This window comes from Dipodomys ordii, unplaced genomic scaffold, assembly GCF_000151885.1.
Source record: "Dipodomys ordii isolate 6190 unplaced genomic scaffold, Dord_2.0 Scaffold154, whole genome shotgun sequence".
NCBI classification, from domain to species: domain Eukaryota; kingdom Metazoa; phylum Chordata; class Mammalia; order Rodentia; family Heteromyidae; genus Dipodomys; species Dipodomys ordii.
Window position 1 is genome coordinate 909,409 of NW_012267370.1, and position 14,856 is coordinate 924,264.

Below are 14,856 nucleotides of genomic sequence, written 5' to 3' on the forward strand. Positions count from 1 at the left end.
GGCAGTGGCGGGGCTGACGAGGACGACGATGGCGAGGATGGGGATGAAGGGGAGGAGGAAGAGGAGGCCTGTCCCGATCCCTCGCCGTTATGCCCCGTTCCCGCTGGCGGGGGGTTTTACCTGGTGCCCACATTTTCGCTGCCGCCCGCGCCAGGCCGTCTGGAGCGCTTGGGGCGCGTCATGGTAGAGCTGGAGGCGTTGCTACCGCCTCCTGGAGCGGTTCCCGGGGGTGCCGGGGTGTGGGTGCCTGGGGGCCGCCCGCCGGTGCTTCGCGGGTTGGTGCGCGTGTTGAATCGTTCTTTCGAGAAGGCAGTGCACGTGCGGGCCTCACACGACGGCTGGGCTACGTTCTGCGACCACCCAGCGCGATACGTCCCGCGCAGCGCACCTGGGGCAGGAGCGGGAGGACCAGGAGCAGGAGACCACATTCTGGATCCCGGGCTCGGCCTGGGCCCTGGCCAGGCGTCCACCTCCTCACCCGACGACGGCGGCCGCACTGACCGCTTTGCCTTCCAGCTGCCCTTTGTTGAGGGTGCGGGCGATGGGGCGCGCCTCGACTTCGTGGTGCGCTATGAGACCCCCGAGGGCACTTTCTGGGCCAACAACCACGGCCGCAACTATACAGTCCTGCTCCGGATCGCACCCGCTCCCACACCCACTGATGTCGAAGGGCTGACCCAGCAGCCGCAGCTGCAGCAGCTGGAGCCACAGCCTGAGTGCCAGGGTCCCGTGGAGGCTGAGGCCAGGCAGCTGAAGAGCTGCATGAAGCCGGTGAGGCGCAGGTAATGTTTGCCAGCGCCACCTCCGCCAACCAAGGGCTGTATGGTAGAGTGGATGACAAGCATCCTGGCCCAAGAGCCCATCAGGCCTGCTTTCCCAGGACAGGGAGGATGGTGCATTCAGTCAAAGAATAGTGGAGGACAATCGTGCTAGGCATTGTTTTTAATTCCTGGGGTTTCATTCATTTGTTGAGTTCCACCCGGCAGCCCCCAACAAAAGACATCTTCCCTGACTTTAAGGATCATGAAAAGGTTCTTTTGTGAGGTACTTTGAAAAAGCAAGCAAGTAAGCAGAATATGAATAGGAATATGGTTAGATGCTGAGAGGAAAGGAAAATGCAGTAAGGGATGAGTTGGGAGGGAATAGCAGTTTAGACACGTTAAGGGCGAGCCTTTGAGTTAAGGTCTGGATGCTGTGAGTTATATGAGAGAGTTGGTAGAAAAGGGAACAGAGAGAATTCTGAGCAGGTGCCATTTAAGTTGAGTCCTGAATGATTAGGAACAGTTATGTATGTGTATGGAAGGAAGCTGTTCTAGATAGAGGGAAAAGCAAGTGCAAAGATCCTGAAGTGGGAAATGAGCTTGGTGTGAATGATGGGCAGTGTGATGGATTGGAGAAGTGCAATGTGACGTGGTAGTATGGCCAAAGGCCTTGCCAATGGTGGGTAGGGAGTCTGATTTGCATCTGACAGCAGGAAATCAGGGTTCTAGAGGTGGTAAAACTGGTTGAGGAAGTGATGGTGCATGGCTTTTAAACTTCAGCCATGCCTGACCTTGAAGCCTAAGTGTGCTCTTTACTGTTATGCTCTTATCTAGTCTGAAGCCTCCTGTAGGGGTAAGGGACTGAAGCCATTCATAAGGATGCAGTATTTTGCCAGAAGCAGAATGAGATGGGATTTGTACTTGAAGCTCATGTCTTATTTTTCTTTTTGGTGGTACTGGGGTTTGAATTTGCCCTCATATGGGCCTAGCAAGTGCCTTGCCACTTGAGTCATGCTTCCAGCTCTTAATATTCCCCCCCCCCCTTTTGTGTGGGTCCTGGGGCTTGAAGTCAGGCCTTCGCACTCTCCCTGAGTTTTGTTTTTTTGTTTTTTTTTTTTATAACTCAAGGCTAGTACTCTACCACTTGAGCCACAGCTCCACCTTTAGCTTTTATGTTGTTAATTGGAGAGTTTTGTTTTTTTGTTTTTTTTTTATAACTCAAGGCTAATACTCTACCACTTGAGCCACAGCTCCACCTTTAGCTTTTATGTTGTTAATTGGAGATGACTTAAAAGACTTTTCTGCCTGGATTGGCTTTGAACCTCAATCCTTAGTTGTCAGCCTCCTGAGTAGCTCGGATTATGGGCTTGAGCTACAGGCTCCCAGCTGTGCCTTGTAGGGTTTTTTTTTTTTTTGGCCATAGCTCCCACAAACTATTCAGAGTCTTGGAAAAGAGAAAACTAGTTACATCCCAGGAGATCCAGATACAAGAGTTTTGGTTTTTTTTTAAGGTTTCCCCTATTATACTATGAGTTTCTTCAAGGGCAGCAGCTGGTATGATTCCTTGTGTAGTCATCTAAGTCAATCTGGGGATCAATAGAGTCTCCCTAAAATTTCTCTGCCCCTGGGAGGGCTGAAAATGGGAATGGAAAGGGAAATGCTCATTTGGCCCTTGGGTCTGCTTGAGTAGAAGCTGCTGGCTGCAGCAAGGTATGGGATCTACTGATCTTGGTAAGCTGTGAGTGGTTCAGAAATATCTTACTTCTCACCCTGTGAGCAGAAGTGCCTGAGTAAGTGAGGAAGCAATCAAGCACCCACTTGCCAACCTGAGCCCAGCCAGAGCCTGAGACTTAGTTGAAAGGGGGCAGGCAGCATGACTTTTTTTTTGTGCCAGTCCTGGTCTTGAATTCAGGTCTGGGCACTGTCCCATAGCTTTTCCCTGTAAGGCTGTTTCTCTGCCAGTTGAGCCATAATAGCTCCCCTTCTGGCCTTTTGCTAGTTAACTGGAGATAAGAGTCTCATGGCCTTTCCTGCCTGGCTGACTTTGAACTGGATCCTTAGATCTCAGCCTCCTGAGTAGCAAGGTTACAGGTGTGAGTGACTGGTGCCCAGCATGCCTTTTTTCTTTTGAAAAACAGTATTGAGCATGAATTCTGGCATCAGATTGCCTGGGTTCCAATCCCAGCCCTGCCATTTTCTGACTGTGAACTTGGCCCACTCCTGCTACCCCATCCCAATATGGGGATGAACTCAGCCTTGTACTCTCACTTGGCCTAAAACTGCTCAAGGCTGGTACTTCCTACTTCTAGCTTTTTCCCAGTTAATTGCAGATAAAGGTCCCTTGGATTTGTCAGCCCAGGCTGGCTTTGAACCTTGATTCTCAGATCTCTACCTCTTTAGTAGCTTGGATTATAGGCATGAATCACTGGTGCCTGCTCTTGGTCAGATCTTAACAGCAGTATGCATCATATAACTTTATCCTCTACTATGGCTTTTTCACAGGAGGTATAAAAACTCTTAGAACTGAACCCAGTTCAAATTAATGGTACAGAGGTGTTAGGTAGTATTAATATTCAGGTACTCAATGTATAGTTTTCTTGAGACCTCTCCTAAATTCCTGTCAACTATGTGGCCTTATCTCCATCTTCTCATCTGCTAGAGGGGGAATGATCACTGTATGGTTGTGTTGGATGTAGCAAACATGAGCAAGGTAATAGGTACTAGCTGTAAAAGATAATGGAGGCCAGCATTATGTCAGCTGAGAGGGCCAGGTGCATTCTCTTTTAGGCCAGCTGCATGTACTGTGTGTTGTAGGTACTGTGACTATACCCACATAAGAGAGGAGAATGGAATTCAGAGGTGGTATCCAGCTTGCTCTAAGTTACCCAGCTAGTGACTGATAACAGAGAAGAAATGCTAGGGATATTGTTTATTTAAAAAATACTGGTCCTCTTGAAGGCCTAGCAGGTCTGAGGGCAGATTCTTTTGTGTGTGTGTGTGTGTGTGTATTGTTTACTAAAAAATACTGGTCCTCTTGAAGGCCTAATAGGTCTGAGGGCAGATTGTGTGTGTGTGTGTGTGTGTGTGTGTGTGTGTGTGTGTGTGTGTGTTGGTCCTGGGGCTTGAACTCAGGGCCTAGGTGCTGTCTTTGAGCTTTTTTGCTCCAAGATAGCACTTTTACCATTTGAGCTACAGCTTCACTTCTTCACTTTGGGTGGTTAATTGGAGATTAGAGTCTCATGGACTTTCCTGCCTGGGCTGGCTTTGAACCACAATTCTCACATCTCAGCCTCCTGAGTAGCTAGATTGCAGGCATGAGCCACTGGTGCCCAACTCTTCTACCTCTTTTTAAAAAAAATTTTTAATTGTTATTGTAAAAATGATATACAGAGATGTTACAGTTTTATAAGTCTGGTAATGAGTACATTTCTTTTTGGACATCATCACCCCTTCCTTCCACAAGTTGTATAGTTTGTTTTCAGCATAGTGTCTAGTAAGTCTTTTTCCTCTTTTGAGTACTTTGTTTTATTGAGGTATACTAACATCAAGTGTATTGATCCTAAGTGTATGCTCCATGGGTTTGTACCTGTGCAAGCACTTGTATAACCACCACTCAGGTCAAGGGGTCAAGCAGTTCCAGTGCCCAAGAACCATCTTCATTTCTATCATTTTCCCCAAGTTGTCATCCTTGCCAGCTCTCGTGAGAGCCCAGACTGTAAGATGTGACAGTTTGTGTAATGGAGTTTGGTCATTTTTGAGAGTGTGAAAGGAAGAGAACAGAGAAATCAAAACCTTGCTGGGCCAAGGTGGGTGGGAAGGGTGTTTTTCTTTTAAAAATACATAGGTGGTTTTAAGGAGAAATTGAAGCAGCTCATTTAGGCAATTGTTTTGGTAGCTGGCCCCAGGTGTGTGGTTCCTAACGTGACTTATGATATTATTTTAAGTGGGCAGATGGCTTTTTGATAGCTTCTTTATCTTTTGATCTCAGCTCTTGCAAAGGGGAGGCTGGTGCTCATTGCAAGATCAGCGATAAGGTTTTCTTTGTAGGTTGGTGGCTTCCTTGGCGAGTACATTTCAACTTATTGTTTTAAAACTTGTGTACTGCTGGTGACTTGGAGTGCTGTTGAAGAACAGCCACTCCCAGCGATCCATCCCAGTAGGAGCCCTGCTATAGAGGGCTTCGGAAAACGTTGACTGCAGGCCTACTGTGCACTGGGCCATGTCAGGTGGCCATGAAGAAGTCTGGCTGGCAGCCATGGGGATGTAGTTCAGAAGCTCAGATGCTTTCCTTGGGTTCAGGACTAGACTTTTGACATGCCTTAGGCTTAAAGACAATTCATTAACAAGTTTTGTTAAAGGCCTACTGTATGCTGGGCACAGTGCTAGGTTCAAGCAGGGGAAAAGAGATGCAGACTGATCCTAAGGTACTCAGTGGCTTGTGGGGGAGCTGGGCGGGATGGGCAGGTATAAAGGGCTTGTGTGAGAACTTGCCAAGCCACTGCTTTTTACCAGGCACTTAGCTGAGTATTTTTGTACAAAGTTTTATTTACTCCTGACAGTGGTACCTATGAGCTAGACTGTTTTTAATCCCTCTTTCCTGGATGAGCAAACAGATGCTCCCGAAGTCCAAAGTTCCAGGTCTGGTATGGGGAGGAACCCTCCAGGCCTGCTTTGGCTTAACACTGGAGGAAATTTCCTGTTCCTCTAAAAAAAAAATAAAGACTAATAAAGTCTGACGTGGCCTTCAAGCACTCCTCACCCCATCCCCCAAGCTGACCTTTGTTGGCTAGTCTTTCCTTAACCCTCTCTCTGTTAACTGAGCACCTGTCACCATGGTCTTTCTGTTACTCTAAAGGTTCTTGCTCCTTTCTGCCTTTGGGCCTTTGCTCATGCTCTTTCCTTCATTAGACATGTTTGTCCAGTACTTCTCACTGTCTCCTCAGGGAAGCCCGTCTACCTTAACCTTCTCAGGCCTCTTAGTTTTTTCACAGCGCTTGTCAGCCCAGCAGGTAGGTCCTGTTAGAGAATACAACGTAGCCCAGCACATGAGCCTTGCCTCAACTTCTGGATCCTCTTCTCCCTGACCTGGCAGACCTTAGAGTTTTATGGGTTTTGTTTTTTCTCCACTCTTCTCTTGCATGTAACTTTTTTTTCAAATATTCTCTACCATTTACTTCCAGAAACAATAGATACCATAAGAATGGAACTCTCTATAATTTTCAGAATCAAAGGCTGTGCAGACCTCCCCACTGTTAGGTTACAGGCAAGGAGAGGCTCCTACTCTACTCTCAGGTCAGTTTCCCCTCTACTGTTCTAGTATCCTGGTTTCTGCCACTTAATTCCGAGTTGGACATCATTGATCCTGATCCTTTTTGTGTCCTACAAGTTTTTCCAGTGCTCCTCACCTGATCCCCTATTTTGATAGCCTCAGACCAATGTCTTGATCTCTACTGACCCACCTATGCCCTCTGGGTCTGACCAGCACCTCATCACCCTTTCACTGATGGGCCTGCTTGGAGAATTGCTGGCACTTCCTCTAATCACTCATTCTACTTGTCAGCTCTCTGCATGGAACACACTCCATACAGAGTATGTGTTTTCTTTTTGTAGTACTTAAGACACCTCTCTCCTCAGCCTTGAGGTCATATTTGCTGCCTTTCCTCAGCTCTGGTCCTTTTCTTTCTCCTTGGTCTTTGTTTCAGCTTTCTGTATTCGAACTTGATCTCTCCATTTGACTAACTCCCAAACATTCCCTCAAACTCACCCCACTTAGTGCTACATTTGTCACCTCCTTACTGGCTCTTGAGCAGCCTCTTACTTTTCAAACATGCCTCACTCATTTCTTTCTTCCTATCCTTATTGCCTTGCTGACCCTATGGTGGTCTGGGCCAGGGTCCATTGTTCTAGGGCATTCTTTTCTTTTCTAAAGGTATTGACTTCAGTTTGTAGTCATCCCTTCACTAGAGGATTACTGGATCACTACCCTGCTAGACTGTAAACTCCGTGAGGGGTAGGGACACAGTCTGCTTTTGGTCACCACTGTATTTTCGCAGGCCGGCCATAGTGCCTGGCACTTAGCAGGTGCTCAATAAATGTTTGTTGAAAGAATGAGTTTGACTATTTTTTAATGTTTTTTCCCCACACCAAATTGTAAGCTTCCTAGTTGGGTTTGCTCACTCTAATGTCTCCAGGCCTGGTGCACAGAGGCCTGAGTAGATTTTACGTGGACGAGATCCAACTTGATATCTGAGGTGGTAGCTTTAGGGGCAATGAGAAAAACTCATTGGAAGGGGGTGGGCTGGGTCATCTGAGTTGTCTGGGGAGAAAATTCAATGTAAAAGTGATTGATCCCCCTTTTTTGGGGGGGGGGTCTGGTTGTGGGGCCTGAACTCAGGGCCTGGGCGCTTTCTCTCAGCTCTTCAGCTCAAGGCTAGCACTCTACCACTTGAGCCACAGCGCCACTTCTGGCTTTTTTTTCCTGCTTATGTGGTGTTGAGGAATCGAACCTAGGGCCTCAGGCATGCAAGGCAAGCGCTCTACCACTGAGCCACCTTCCCAGCCCCAGATTGATCACCTTTTATTCCACAGAAAACTCAGTGCATTCTGGGTAAGGATGTGGCACAAGGCCATACACTGAAAAAGTGGCAGAGCCCGAATCTGAGCTTGCACAGTTGTGCTCCAGTATCCCAGTTACTGCTGTACTGGGATGGGGGAATCTGTCTTACAAACTGGGCACCTCTGTGCAAGTTGCTTTCCTTTTAAGAGCCCAAGTTTCCCTTAGTAGCAATTTGAGGGAATTACTGTTAAGCATTTTACAGGTGCTTTTCAAATACATGCCTAGTCTAATAAAAACTTCAGTGAGACAGTTATTACCGTTAACCCTTCCTTAGGGATAAAATGGAGGCACAGAGGCATTAAGTAGCTTGCCCCAGGTGACCTAGTTGATAGGTAGCAGAGCAGGGATTATTTGAAACTGCATCTCCTGACCATTTATTGAGATGCAAAATCATTTTACTCTGTCAAACACTTAAAATTGCTTAGGAAGCTGGGTGTTAGTGGCTCATGCCTGTAAATCCTTGTTACTCAGGAGGCTGAGATCTGAGGACTGCGGTTTGAAACCAGCCCAGACAGGAAATTCCATGAGACTCTTATCTCCAATTAATTACCAAAAAAAAAAAAAAAAGCCAGAAGTGGAGCTGTGGCTCATGTGGCAGAGTGCTAGCTAGCCTTGAGTACAAAAGCCCAGGGATAGAACCTAGACTCTTGAGTTCAGGCCCCAAGCCCAGCACACACAAAAAAAAAATGGCATAGGAAACATCAGAGTGTATCTCATGATATAATAAAGGTAAGTATCATTTCTTTCAAAGAACAACTTCCTTCTGTATGTTTGTATATTCACACGTATGAGTATACTGGGTTATGAGGTTTTACTGTTGGCCATAGCCAAAAGAATTGTCACTAGGATAAAAAGCTCATGGCATGATAAACCACTCTCCCACCCCCTTTGCTGGTATGTCCACAAATCTTAGCTGAGACTGATACACTTGGGGAAGGCAAGTCAGTGCCCTACATTACTTGACTTTCTCAATTGCCTTTAAACCTCATTCTTTGCAGAAAGCATGTGGCCCCGGGGAACTGGGATTCCTGGTATTTGGGAGGAAGCTTCTTTTAGCGACCTGCCCCCAGAGAGTCATCATGGTCAGGTTGTCTCAATGGGAGCTGGGTGCTGCTGGGTTTCCCTTTAAGGTTCAGTGCCTGAGCTACTTTGGGCAAAGTTTTTTGCCACCCAGTTGGCGGCAGTGGTGGCAGTGTTGTGATTGCTTTGTGTTTTACTTGGCATTTCTTCCTAGGGCTTGTCAGCCTTCTTCAACTCTGACAACTTGATCTTTCTGGTCATTTGTCTCAGCTGGCCTGTGCTGGGGCCAATGCCACCTCTTCCCCAAATCTTGCTCCTTTGTATCAGATACCGTCTGAGGTCAGCATCCATTGAGTTTCCTGGTGGCAGAAGGATGTTGATGCCCATTAGAATGACCCCTTCTAGGCTTGACTGGTGCTCACGGGCACCCAAATGCTATGTGCCAAGACATTCCAGCAATATGTACCCTGGCCCATCTCTGTCCACTGCCCTTGAGAGGATGCCATGTGAAATTTGTGGGACTGGTACCCAAAGAGCAGGTTTCATTTCAAAAATTTACAGGCACTCTGTAGGTAAAGTTTTGTTCTTAATCTGCCTCACCATTTTTCTAAGAACTCTTCTCTGTTACTAATCAGTGAGTTCAGTGAACACTTGTACTCAATTTGTCTTACTGTCCTTATTTGCACTGTAGTCATAGTTGCCTCCAACTTTTTACTGTAAAAAACAGTTCGGGGATATGTACATAGGATGCATTTTATGTGTAATATTTTGTAAGCCCAATGTTTTATATTTTATTTTGTTTTTAAACTATTTTTGTCTTTTCTTTTTGATACTAGGGATTGAACCCAGGATGTTGTACTTGCTAGGCAAGTGCTTTGCCACTGAGCTACATTAGATTTTGTTCATTTTTTGTCCCAGTACTGGGGGCTTGAGCTCAGGTCCTTATGCTGTCACTTGGCTTTTTTTTTTTTTGTCATCAGTCATTGGGCTTGAACTCAGGGCCAGGGTGCTGTCCCTGAGCTCTTTTGTTCAAGGCTAGCACTTAATCACTGAGCCATAGTGTCACTTCTAGTATTCTGGTAGTTAATTGGAGTTCAGAGTCTCCTAGACTTTCCTGCCCAGGCTGGCTTTGAACCTTGGTCCTCAGATCTCAGCCTATTGAATAGCTAGGATTACAGGTGTGAGCCACCACCACCTTGCTCTTGGCTTTTTTTTTTTAGTCGGTCATGGGCTTGAACTCTCAGCCTGGGTGCTCTCTTCAGCTCAAGGCGAGTGCTCTACTGCTTGAGCCACAGCACCACTTCCGGTTTTCTGGTGGTTTATTGAAGATAAGAGTCTCACAGTCTTTCCTGCCTGGGCTGGCTTTGAGCCATGATTCTCAGATCTCAGCCTCCTGAGTAGCTAGGATTACAGGCGTGAGCCACCAGCGCCTGGCTTCGTTCTTGGCTTTTTGTTTGAACACAAGGGTAGTGTTCTACCACTTGAGCCACAGCTTCACTTCCAGCTTTTTGCTGGTAAATAAGTCTCACGGAGTTTTCTGCTTTGAACCTCAATCTTCAGATCTCAGCCTCCTGAGTAGCTGGAATTCCAGGCATGAGCTACTCATGCTGACAAGTCTCCAGTTTTAGACTCTACCTTCAGAGTTGAGTCTCAGTTTGGAGTAGAGTCTGGGTACAAAGACCCTTAAGCCATAGTTTCTGAATTTGTGAGGCTTTCAAATGATTTGACGTATTAATGTGAAGGTCCACATTGGATGTGAACAGTAATGACCTGTCCCTCCTGTTTTCATCCTGATTTTCTCAGGGGTTGAGAGAACAATTTATTTGCTTCTGCTGATTTCATGGATTTTAGGATGGTCTTGATTGCTTGACCTGATTTTTGAATGCCCTCTCTTGCCATCCTTGGTTGTTGAAGAGATTCCCTTGAGGGCTAAAGGACTCCTGTCATATTTTTCTTTTCTTTCTGCAACCATATTAAGAGTCCTTCTCCTGCTGCTGGCTACTTCCTGAATTTTCTCTTTATCCTCACATCTATGATGGTAGTAGATTTTAGAAGCCTAAATATTACACATGTCAGGATTGCGCTGGATGATGAGGGTTGCCCAATCCTGTCCCTGGAAGGGCTTTTTATCTTGTTCAAGACTATTTTTGAAGAAGCTTGTTTTAGAGAATACCAACCTTTTTTAATGACAAGATTTTTTAAAAAATGAAGCCAGTATCATCCAGCAGAAATTGTATTGAAACACAGGTCTAAAGGCCTGGATTTTAGACCCACTAAGGGAACTGGTAAAGTATCCAGGCAGTTAGTTCTGAACTTTACTTTCTCAGCTCTAATGTGTGTGACTTGTTGGCTGGGCTCCCACAGTTGTCTACCACAAGCCACATAGTATTTTGATTCAAATGCTTCTAGTGAGATGCATAGACTACTGAGAAATATAGATTTCCCCATCCAAAGTTTCTCGCCTCTGGATCCACGTACCTGGTTAAAGTTCCTTTCCCCAGCACACCAGTGGAAGGATTGTACAGCTCTTGCCTTGTGGTTTCCTAGCCATATGTCCCATGGAACTAGATAAACTGGGAATTAATATGTAGACAAAAGGCAGGTCTAAAGCAGCCTCAGTGAAGGAAGAGGGAAAAATCTTGTCTATTACAGATTCCTCCCTCTACTAGCTTGGGTGGGAGATGGTTAGGTTCTAGTCTTCCGTATCCAAGGATCAGCAACTTGGTTGAATACAGAAGGCCCAGGTTGTGATCCTGTTCCTGTTCCTGCATGACCTTGAACCATGTCCTCATCCTCTTTAGGAATAATAGTAATACCTACTTCAAAGGATTAAAAGTAATGTGTGTATGTGTGTGTGTGTGTGTGTGTGTGTGTGTGTGTGTATGCGTGTGCACCAGTCCACTTGAACTCAGGGCCTGGGCATTGTCCCTGAGCTTTTTTGCTCATGGCTAGTGCTCTACCACTTGGGCCACAGCTCCATTTCTGGCTTTTTGGTAGTTAATTGGAGTTTAGGGTCTCACAGACTTTCCTACCTAGGCTGACTTTGAACTGCAGTCCTCAGATTTCAGCTTCTTAAGTAGCTAGGATTATCAGTATGAGACACCAGTGCCCAGCTAAAAGTACCAATCTGGCATTGGGAAGATTAAATTAATATATTGATGCATGTGGAGCTTACCTGACATCATAATACTACATATGTGTCAGCTGATGACATTCTGTTTCTGTGAAGATAACTGTTTAGATATTTTCAAAAAGTTTCGGGGGCTGGGAAGGTGGCTCAGTGGTAGAGCGCTTGCCTTGCATGCATGGGGCCCTGGGTTCGATTCCTCAGCATCACATAAGCCGAAAAAGCCAGAAGTGGCGCTGTGGCTCAAGTGGTAGAGCAATAGCCTTGAGCTGAAGAGCTAAGGGACAGTGCCCAGGCCCAGAGTTTAAGACCCATAATGGACCAAAAAAAGTTTCAACTATTTCCACAAGTATTAACAATGCCTTGCTGCCTCTTTGGAAGAAAAAGTTCTGAGTGGTTGCCTTAGCCCCTCCCAGGTTTCTGGATGTTTAATTAATACTTCCCTCATTGGACTTATCTGTAGATATTAGATACTTGTGTAAGAATAAGAACAGTGATTTCTCCATGATGAGATACCACATCTGGCAGGATCAGGCTGAAATATGCTTGACAATACCATTTAGGGATTTGACGTGGCTTGGTGAAGGAGTAAGATCAATCAATATATCCTACCCATTTAGTCCCTCACCCTGTGCCAGACCTTCATGTCTGACTTTGCATCTCCATTTCTCTTGGTTCCTCTTGGGCTTGATGTACACATCCTGGTTTTCCTGTACTTCATGTTGCAGGTGAGGAGACTAGCTATGACCTTGTAAACTGATATGAGAATGTAAAGAGCTGGTGCAGGGACCCAGTCTTCTCTAACTCCCTTCCCATTCTCCATTTTCCCCCCTTCTCTCTGCTGCTTCTTGCATCTGACAGCCTTTACCACCTACTCATTCATTGAAAAGAAGGCTTTCATCACAGGCAGAAATAGATCTTAAATAAATAAATGATCCAAACATGTTGATAAAACGATGCCCAGTGCTATTTGTTGATGTTTGGTTTGTGACCAAATAATAGAAGAAACAACCTGGCTGCTCAATATGAAAAGAATGGCTACGTAAATTATGGTGAGCCCATATGATATAAGCATTAAGCAGCCATTTTCAATGTTTGCAAAAGCCTATAATGATGTTTCTTACTGTTAAATGGACAAAGCCAGCTGTGAATGCATGTCTGCAGAATCTAAATGGTTTCAGAGAATGTCTGGAATGAAATTTTCCACATGGTAACAGTCATTGCCTCTGGCTGATGTGTGCTTGTTTTGCATCCCACGTCTTTAGATTTTCCTGTATTTTGTAAGCTTCCTACAATGGGCGTGTAGGGCTTACATGATCAAGAGACAAAAAGAGGCAGAAGAGTAACAGCAGCCATCAGGTAGAGATGGGCCACCACAGAGGTGCAGAAGGTGCCTGTGGGTGGCAGAACTGACCTCTTAGGATGTCAGATCTATGTGCTCTCTTCTCTTCCCTACAGGCCTAATGAGGAGGAACTGAGGATGAAGAACATGGATGATAATACCTCTGCTGTGGGTAAGTACTTGACACCTTTTGGGATTTCTTCCCACTTTTTATATCTCAATTTGTGTGTATGTGTGTGTGTGTGTGAGTGAGTGAGTGAGAAAGAGAGAGAGAGAGATGGCGATTGAACCTACGGCCCTGAACATGCTAAGTAATTGCTCTAGCACTGAATTATTTATACTCACAGCCTTTTGCTCTTTTTTCTTACCATTTCTTTTTTCCTTCCCCTTTTCTTACTATGAATAAGATAGGTCTCCTATTGCTTAGATGACCACAAAAACTTCAGTTGTCAGCTGGTTAGACTAGCAGATTTTCTTTTTATTTGAGTTTTAAAAAATGTTATTGTTATTAAGTAGTTGTGCAAGGGGGTTATAATTCTGTAAGTTGGGTTATGAGTGCAATGCTTATTGGATGGACAATGTCACCCCTTCCTTTGTTCTTCCCCACTCTCTCCCTCCCATCCCTACCTAGCCACATAGTTCATTTTTTAATAGTGTACCTTGAGTTTATCAGCAGATTTTCTTAGCTAAATCAGACCTGTTTGCTCACCTGTCTTGTCCCAATATTTCACCTTTCTTCTCTCTATCAGAGTGTCTTGATGCTCAAGAGTTAGTGGGTCCCCTGGTGGCCCCCACCCCACTTCGTCCATGGCCCCAGATGACACTTCAGGTAAGCAAGCTCTTGAACACTTGGGATAAAAAGCCTAATAAAAATTTCACCTTGTGATCGTTTAGTGGCAGTTGAGTCCACCTTAGTTGGAAAGGAAAACCAGAAGCTGATGGCTGATGGAGGACAATGTGGTAACTGGCTTGGACTTAGAGAAATTTCATTTGTTAATTTAGCAAATAGAAACTGCTTGTTATGTGCTACTGGTAAAAACAGAACAAAAACAGTGTATGCCTGGGGCATAAATGTTTCTGGGGTAAGAACTGATCAGATAAAATATATGGTATTGTAGGTACGTGTTTTTTGAGGCAGTACTCGGGTTACTCAGGGCCTTGTGCTTGCTAATCAGGCTCTCTTATCACTTGAGTCACACTTCCAGCCTCAAATATACAGTGTTTTAGGTGAAGATGACTGCTAATAAGAGGGAGGGAAGAGGAGAGAATGGAAATGTGGGGAGACATTGGGACTTTAGATTGGGGGTCTGGGAAGGCTTTAGTGATAAATGATTTCAGGGGAGATCTGAAGATTAGAACGCAAGCCTTGTAGATAACTAGGAGAGGAGCATCCCAGGCAAAGGTGAAGTGCCTGAGGAAGGGCTATGACTAATGTTCGTTAGGATCAGTCAGGAGGTTGATGTGGCGCAACAGAGTAAATGAAGGGCAGAATCAGAGGTGAAGACAGAGAGGTAGTGGATGACAGATTGGACAGGGTTTTGTGAACCAAAGTGAGGACCATGGATTTTGCTATGAGATGGAGTGGGGGAGCCACAGGAGGGCCATGAATAGTAGAGGGACATGATCTCCTGTAGGGTTTAATAGGCTTCTTCTGGCAGCTGCACTAAAAATACACTATTGGTGGAGGGTGAAGGCAGGGGCACTGTGGAGGAAGAAACCACTGCAGTGGTCCAGGCTAGCTGTGACTGTGGTAGCAGGGGAGATGGAGGTATTTTGAAGATGTGTGTTGTTATAACTTATTCTAACTTATTATAAAACTTTATACACACACGTATGTAAAAAGCAAAGCAAGGGCTGGGAAAGTGGCTCAGTGGTAGAGTGCTTACCTTGCATGCCTGAGGCCCTGGGTTCCATTCCTCAGCACCACATAAGCAAAAAGAAAAAAAGCTGGAAGTGGCACTGTGGCTCAAGTGGTAGAGCGCTTGCCTTG

At 45.5% G+C, this 14,856-nt stretch overlaps 1 protein-coding gene across 1 annotated transcript in view; it reads left to right on the top strand.

Moving 5' to 3' along the window:
- Ppp1r3f (protein phosphatase 1, regulatory subunit 3F) overlaps window positions 1-14,856 on the top strand; it is a 23,176-nt gene that overhangs the window by 2,644 nt on the left and 5,676 nt on the right. Inside the window, exons 4-5 of the mRNA XM_013032343.1 lie at window positions 12,983-13,038; window positions 13,616-13,695. Of these exons, the coding sequence (XP_012887797.1) occupies window positions 12,983-13,038; window positions 13,616-13,695 (136 nt within the window). The remainder of the gene's footprint in view (window positions 1-12,982; window positions 13,039-13,615; window positions 13,696-14,856) is intronic.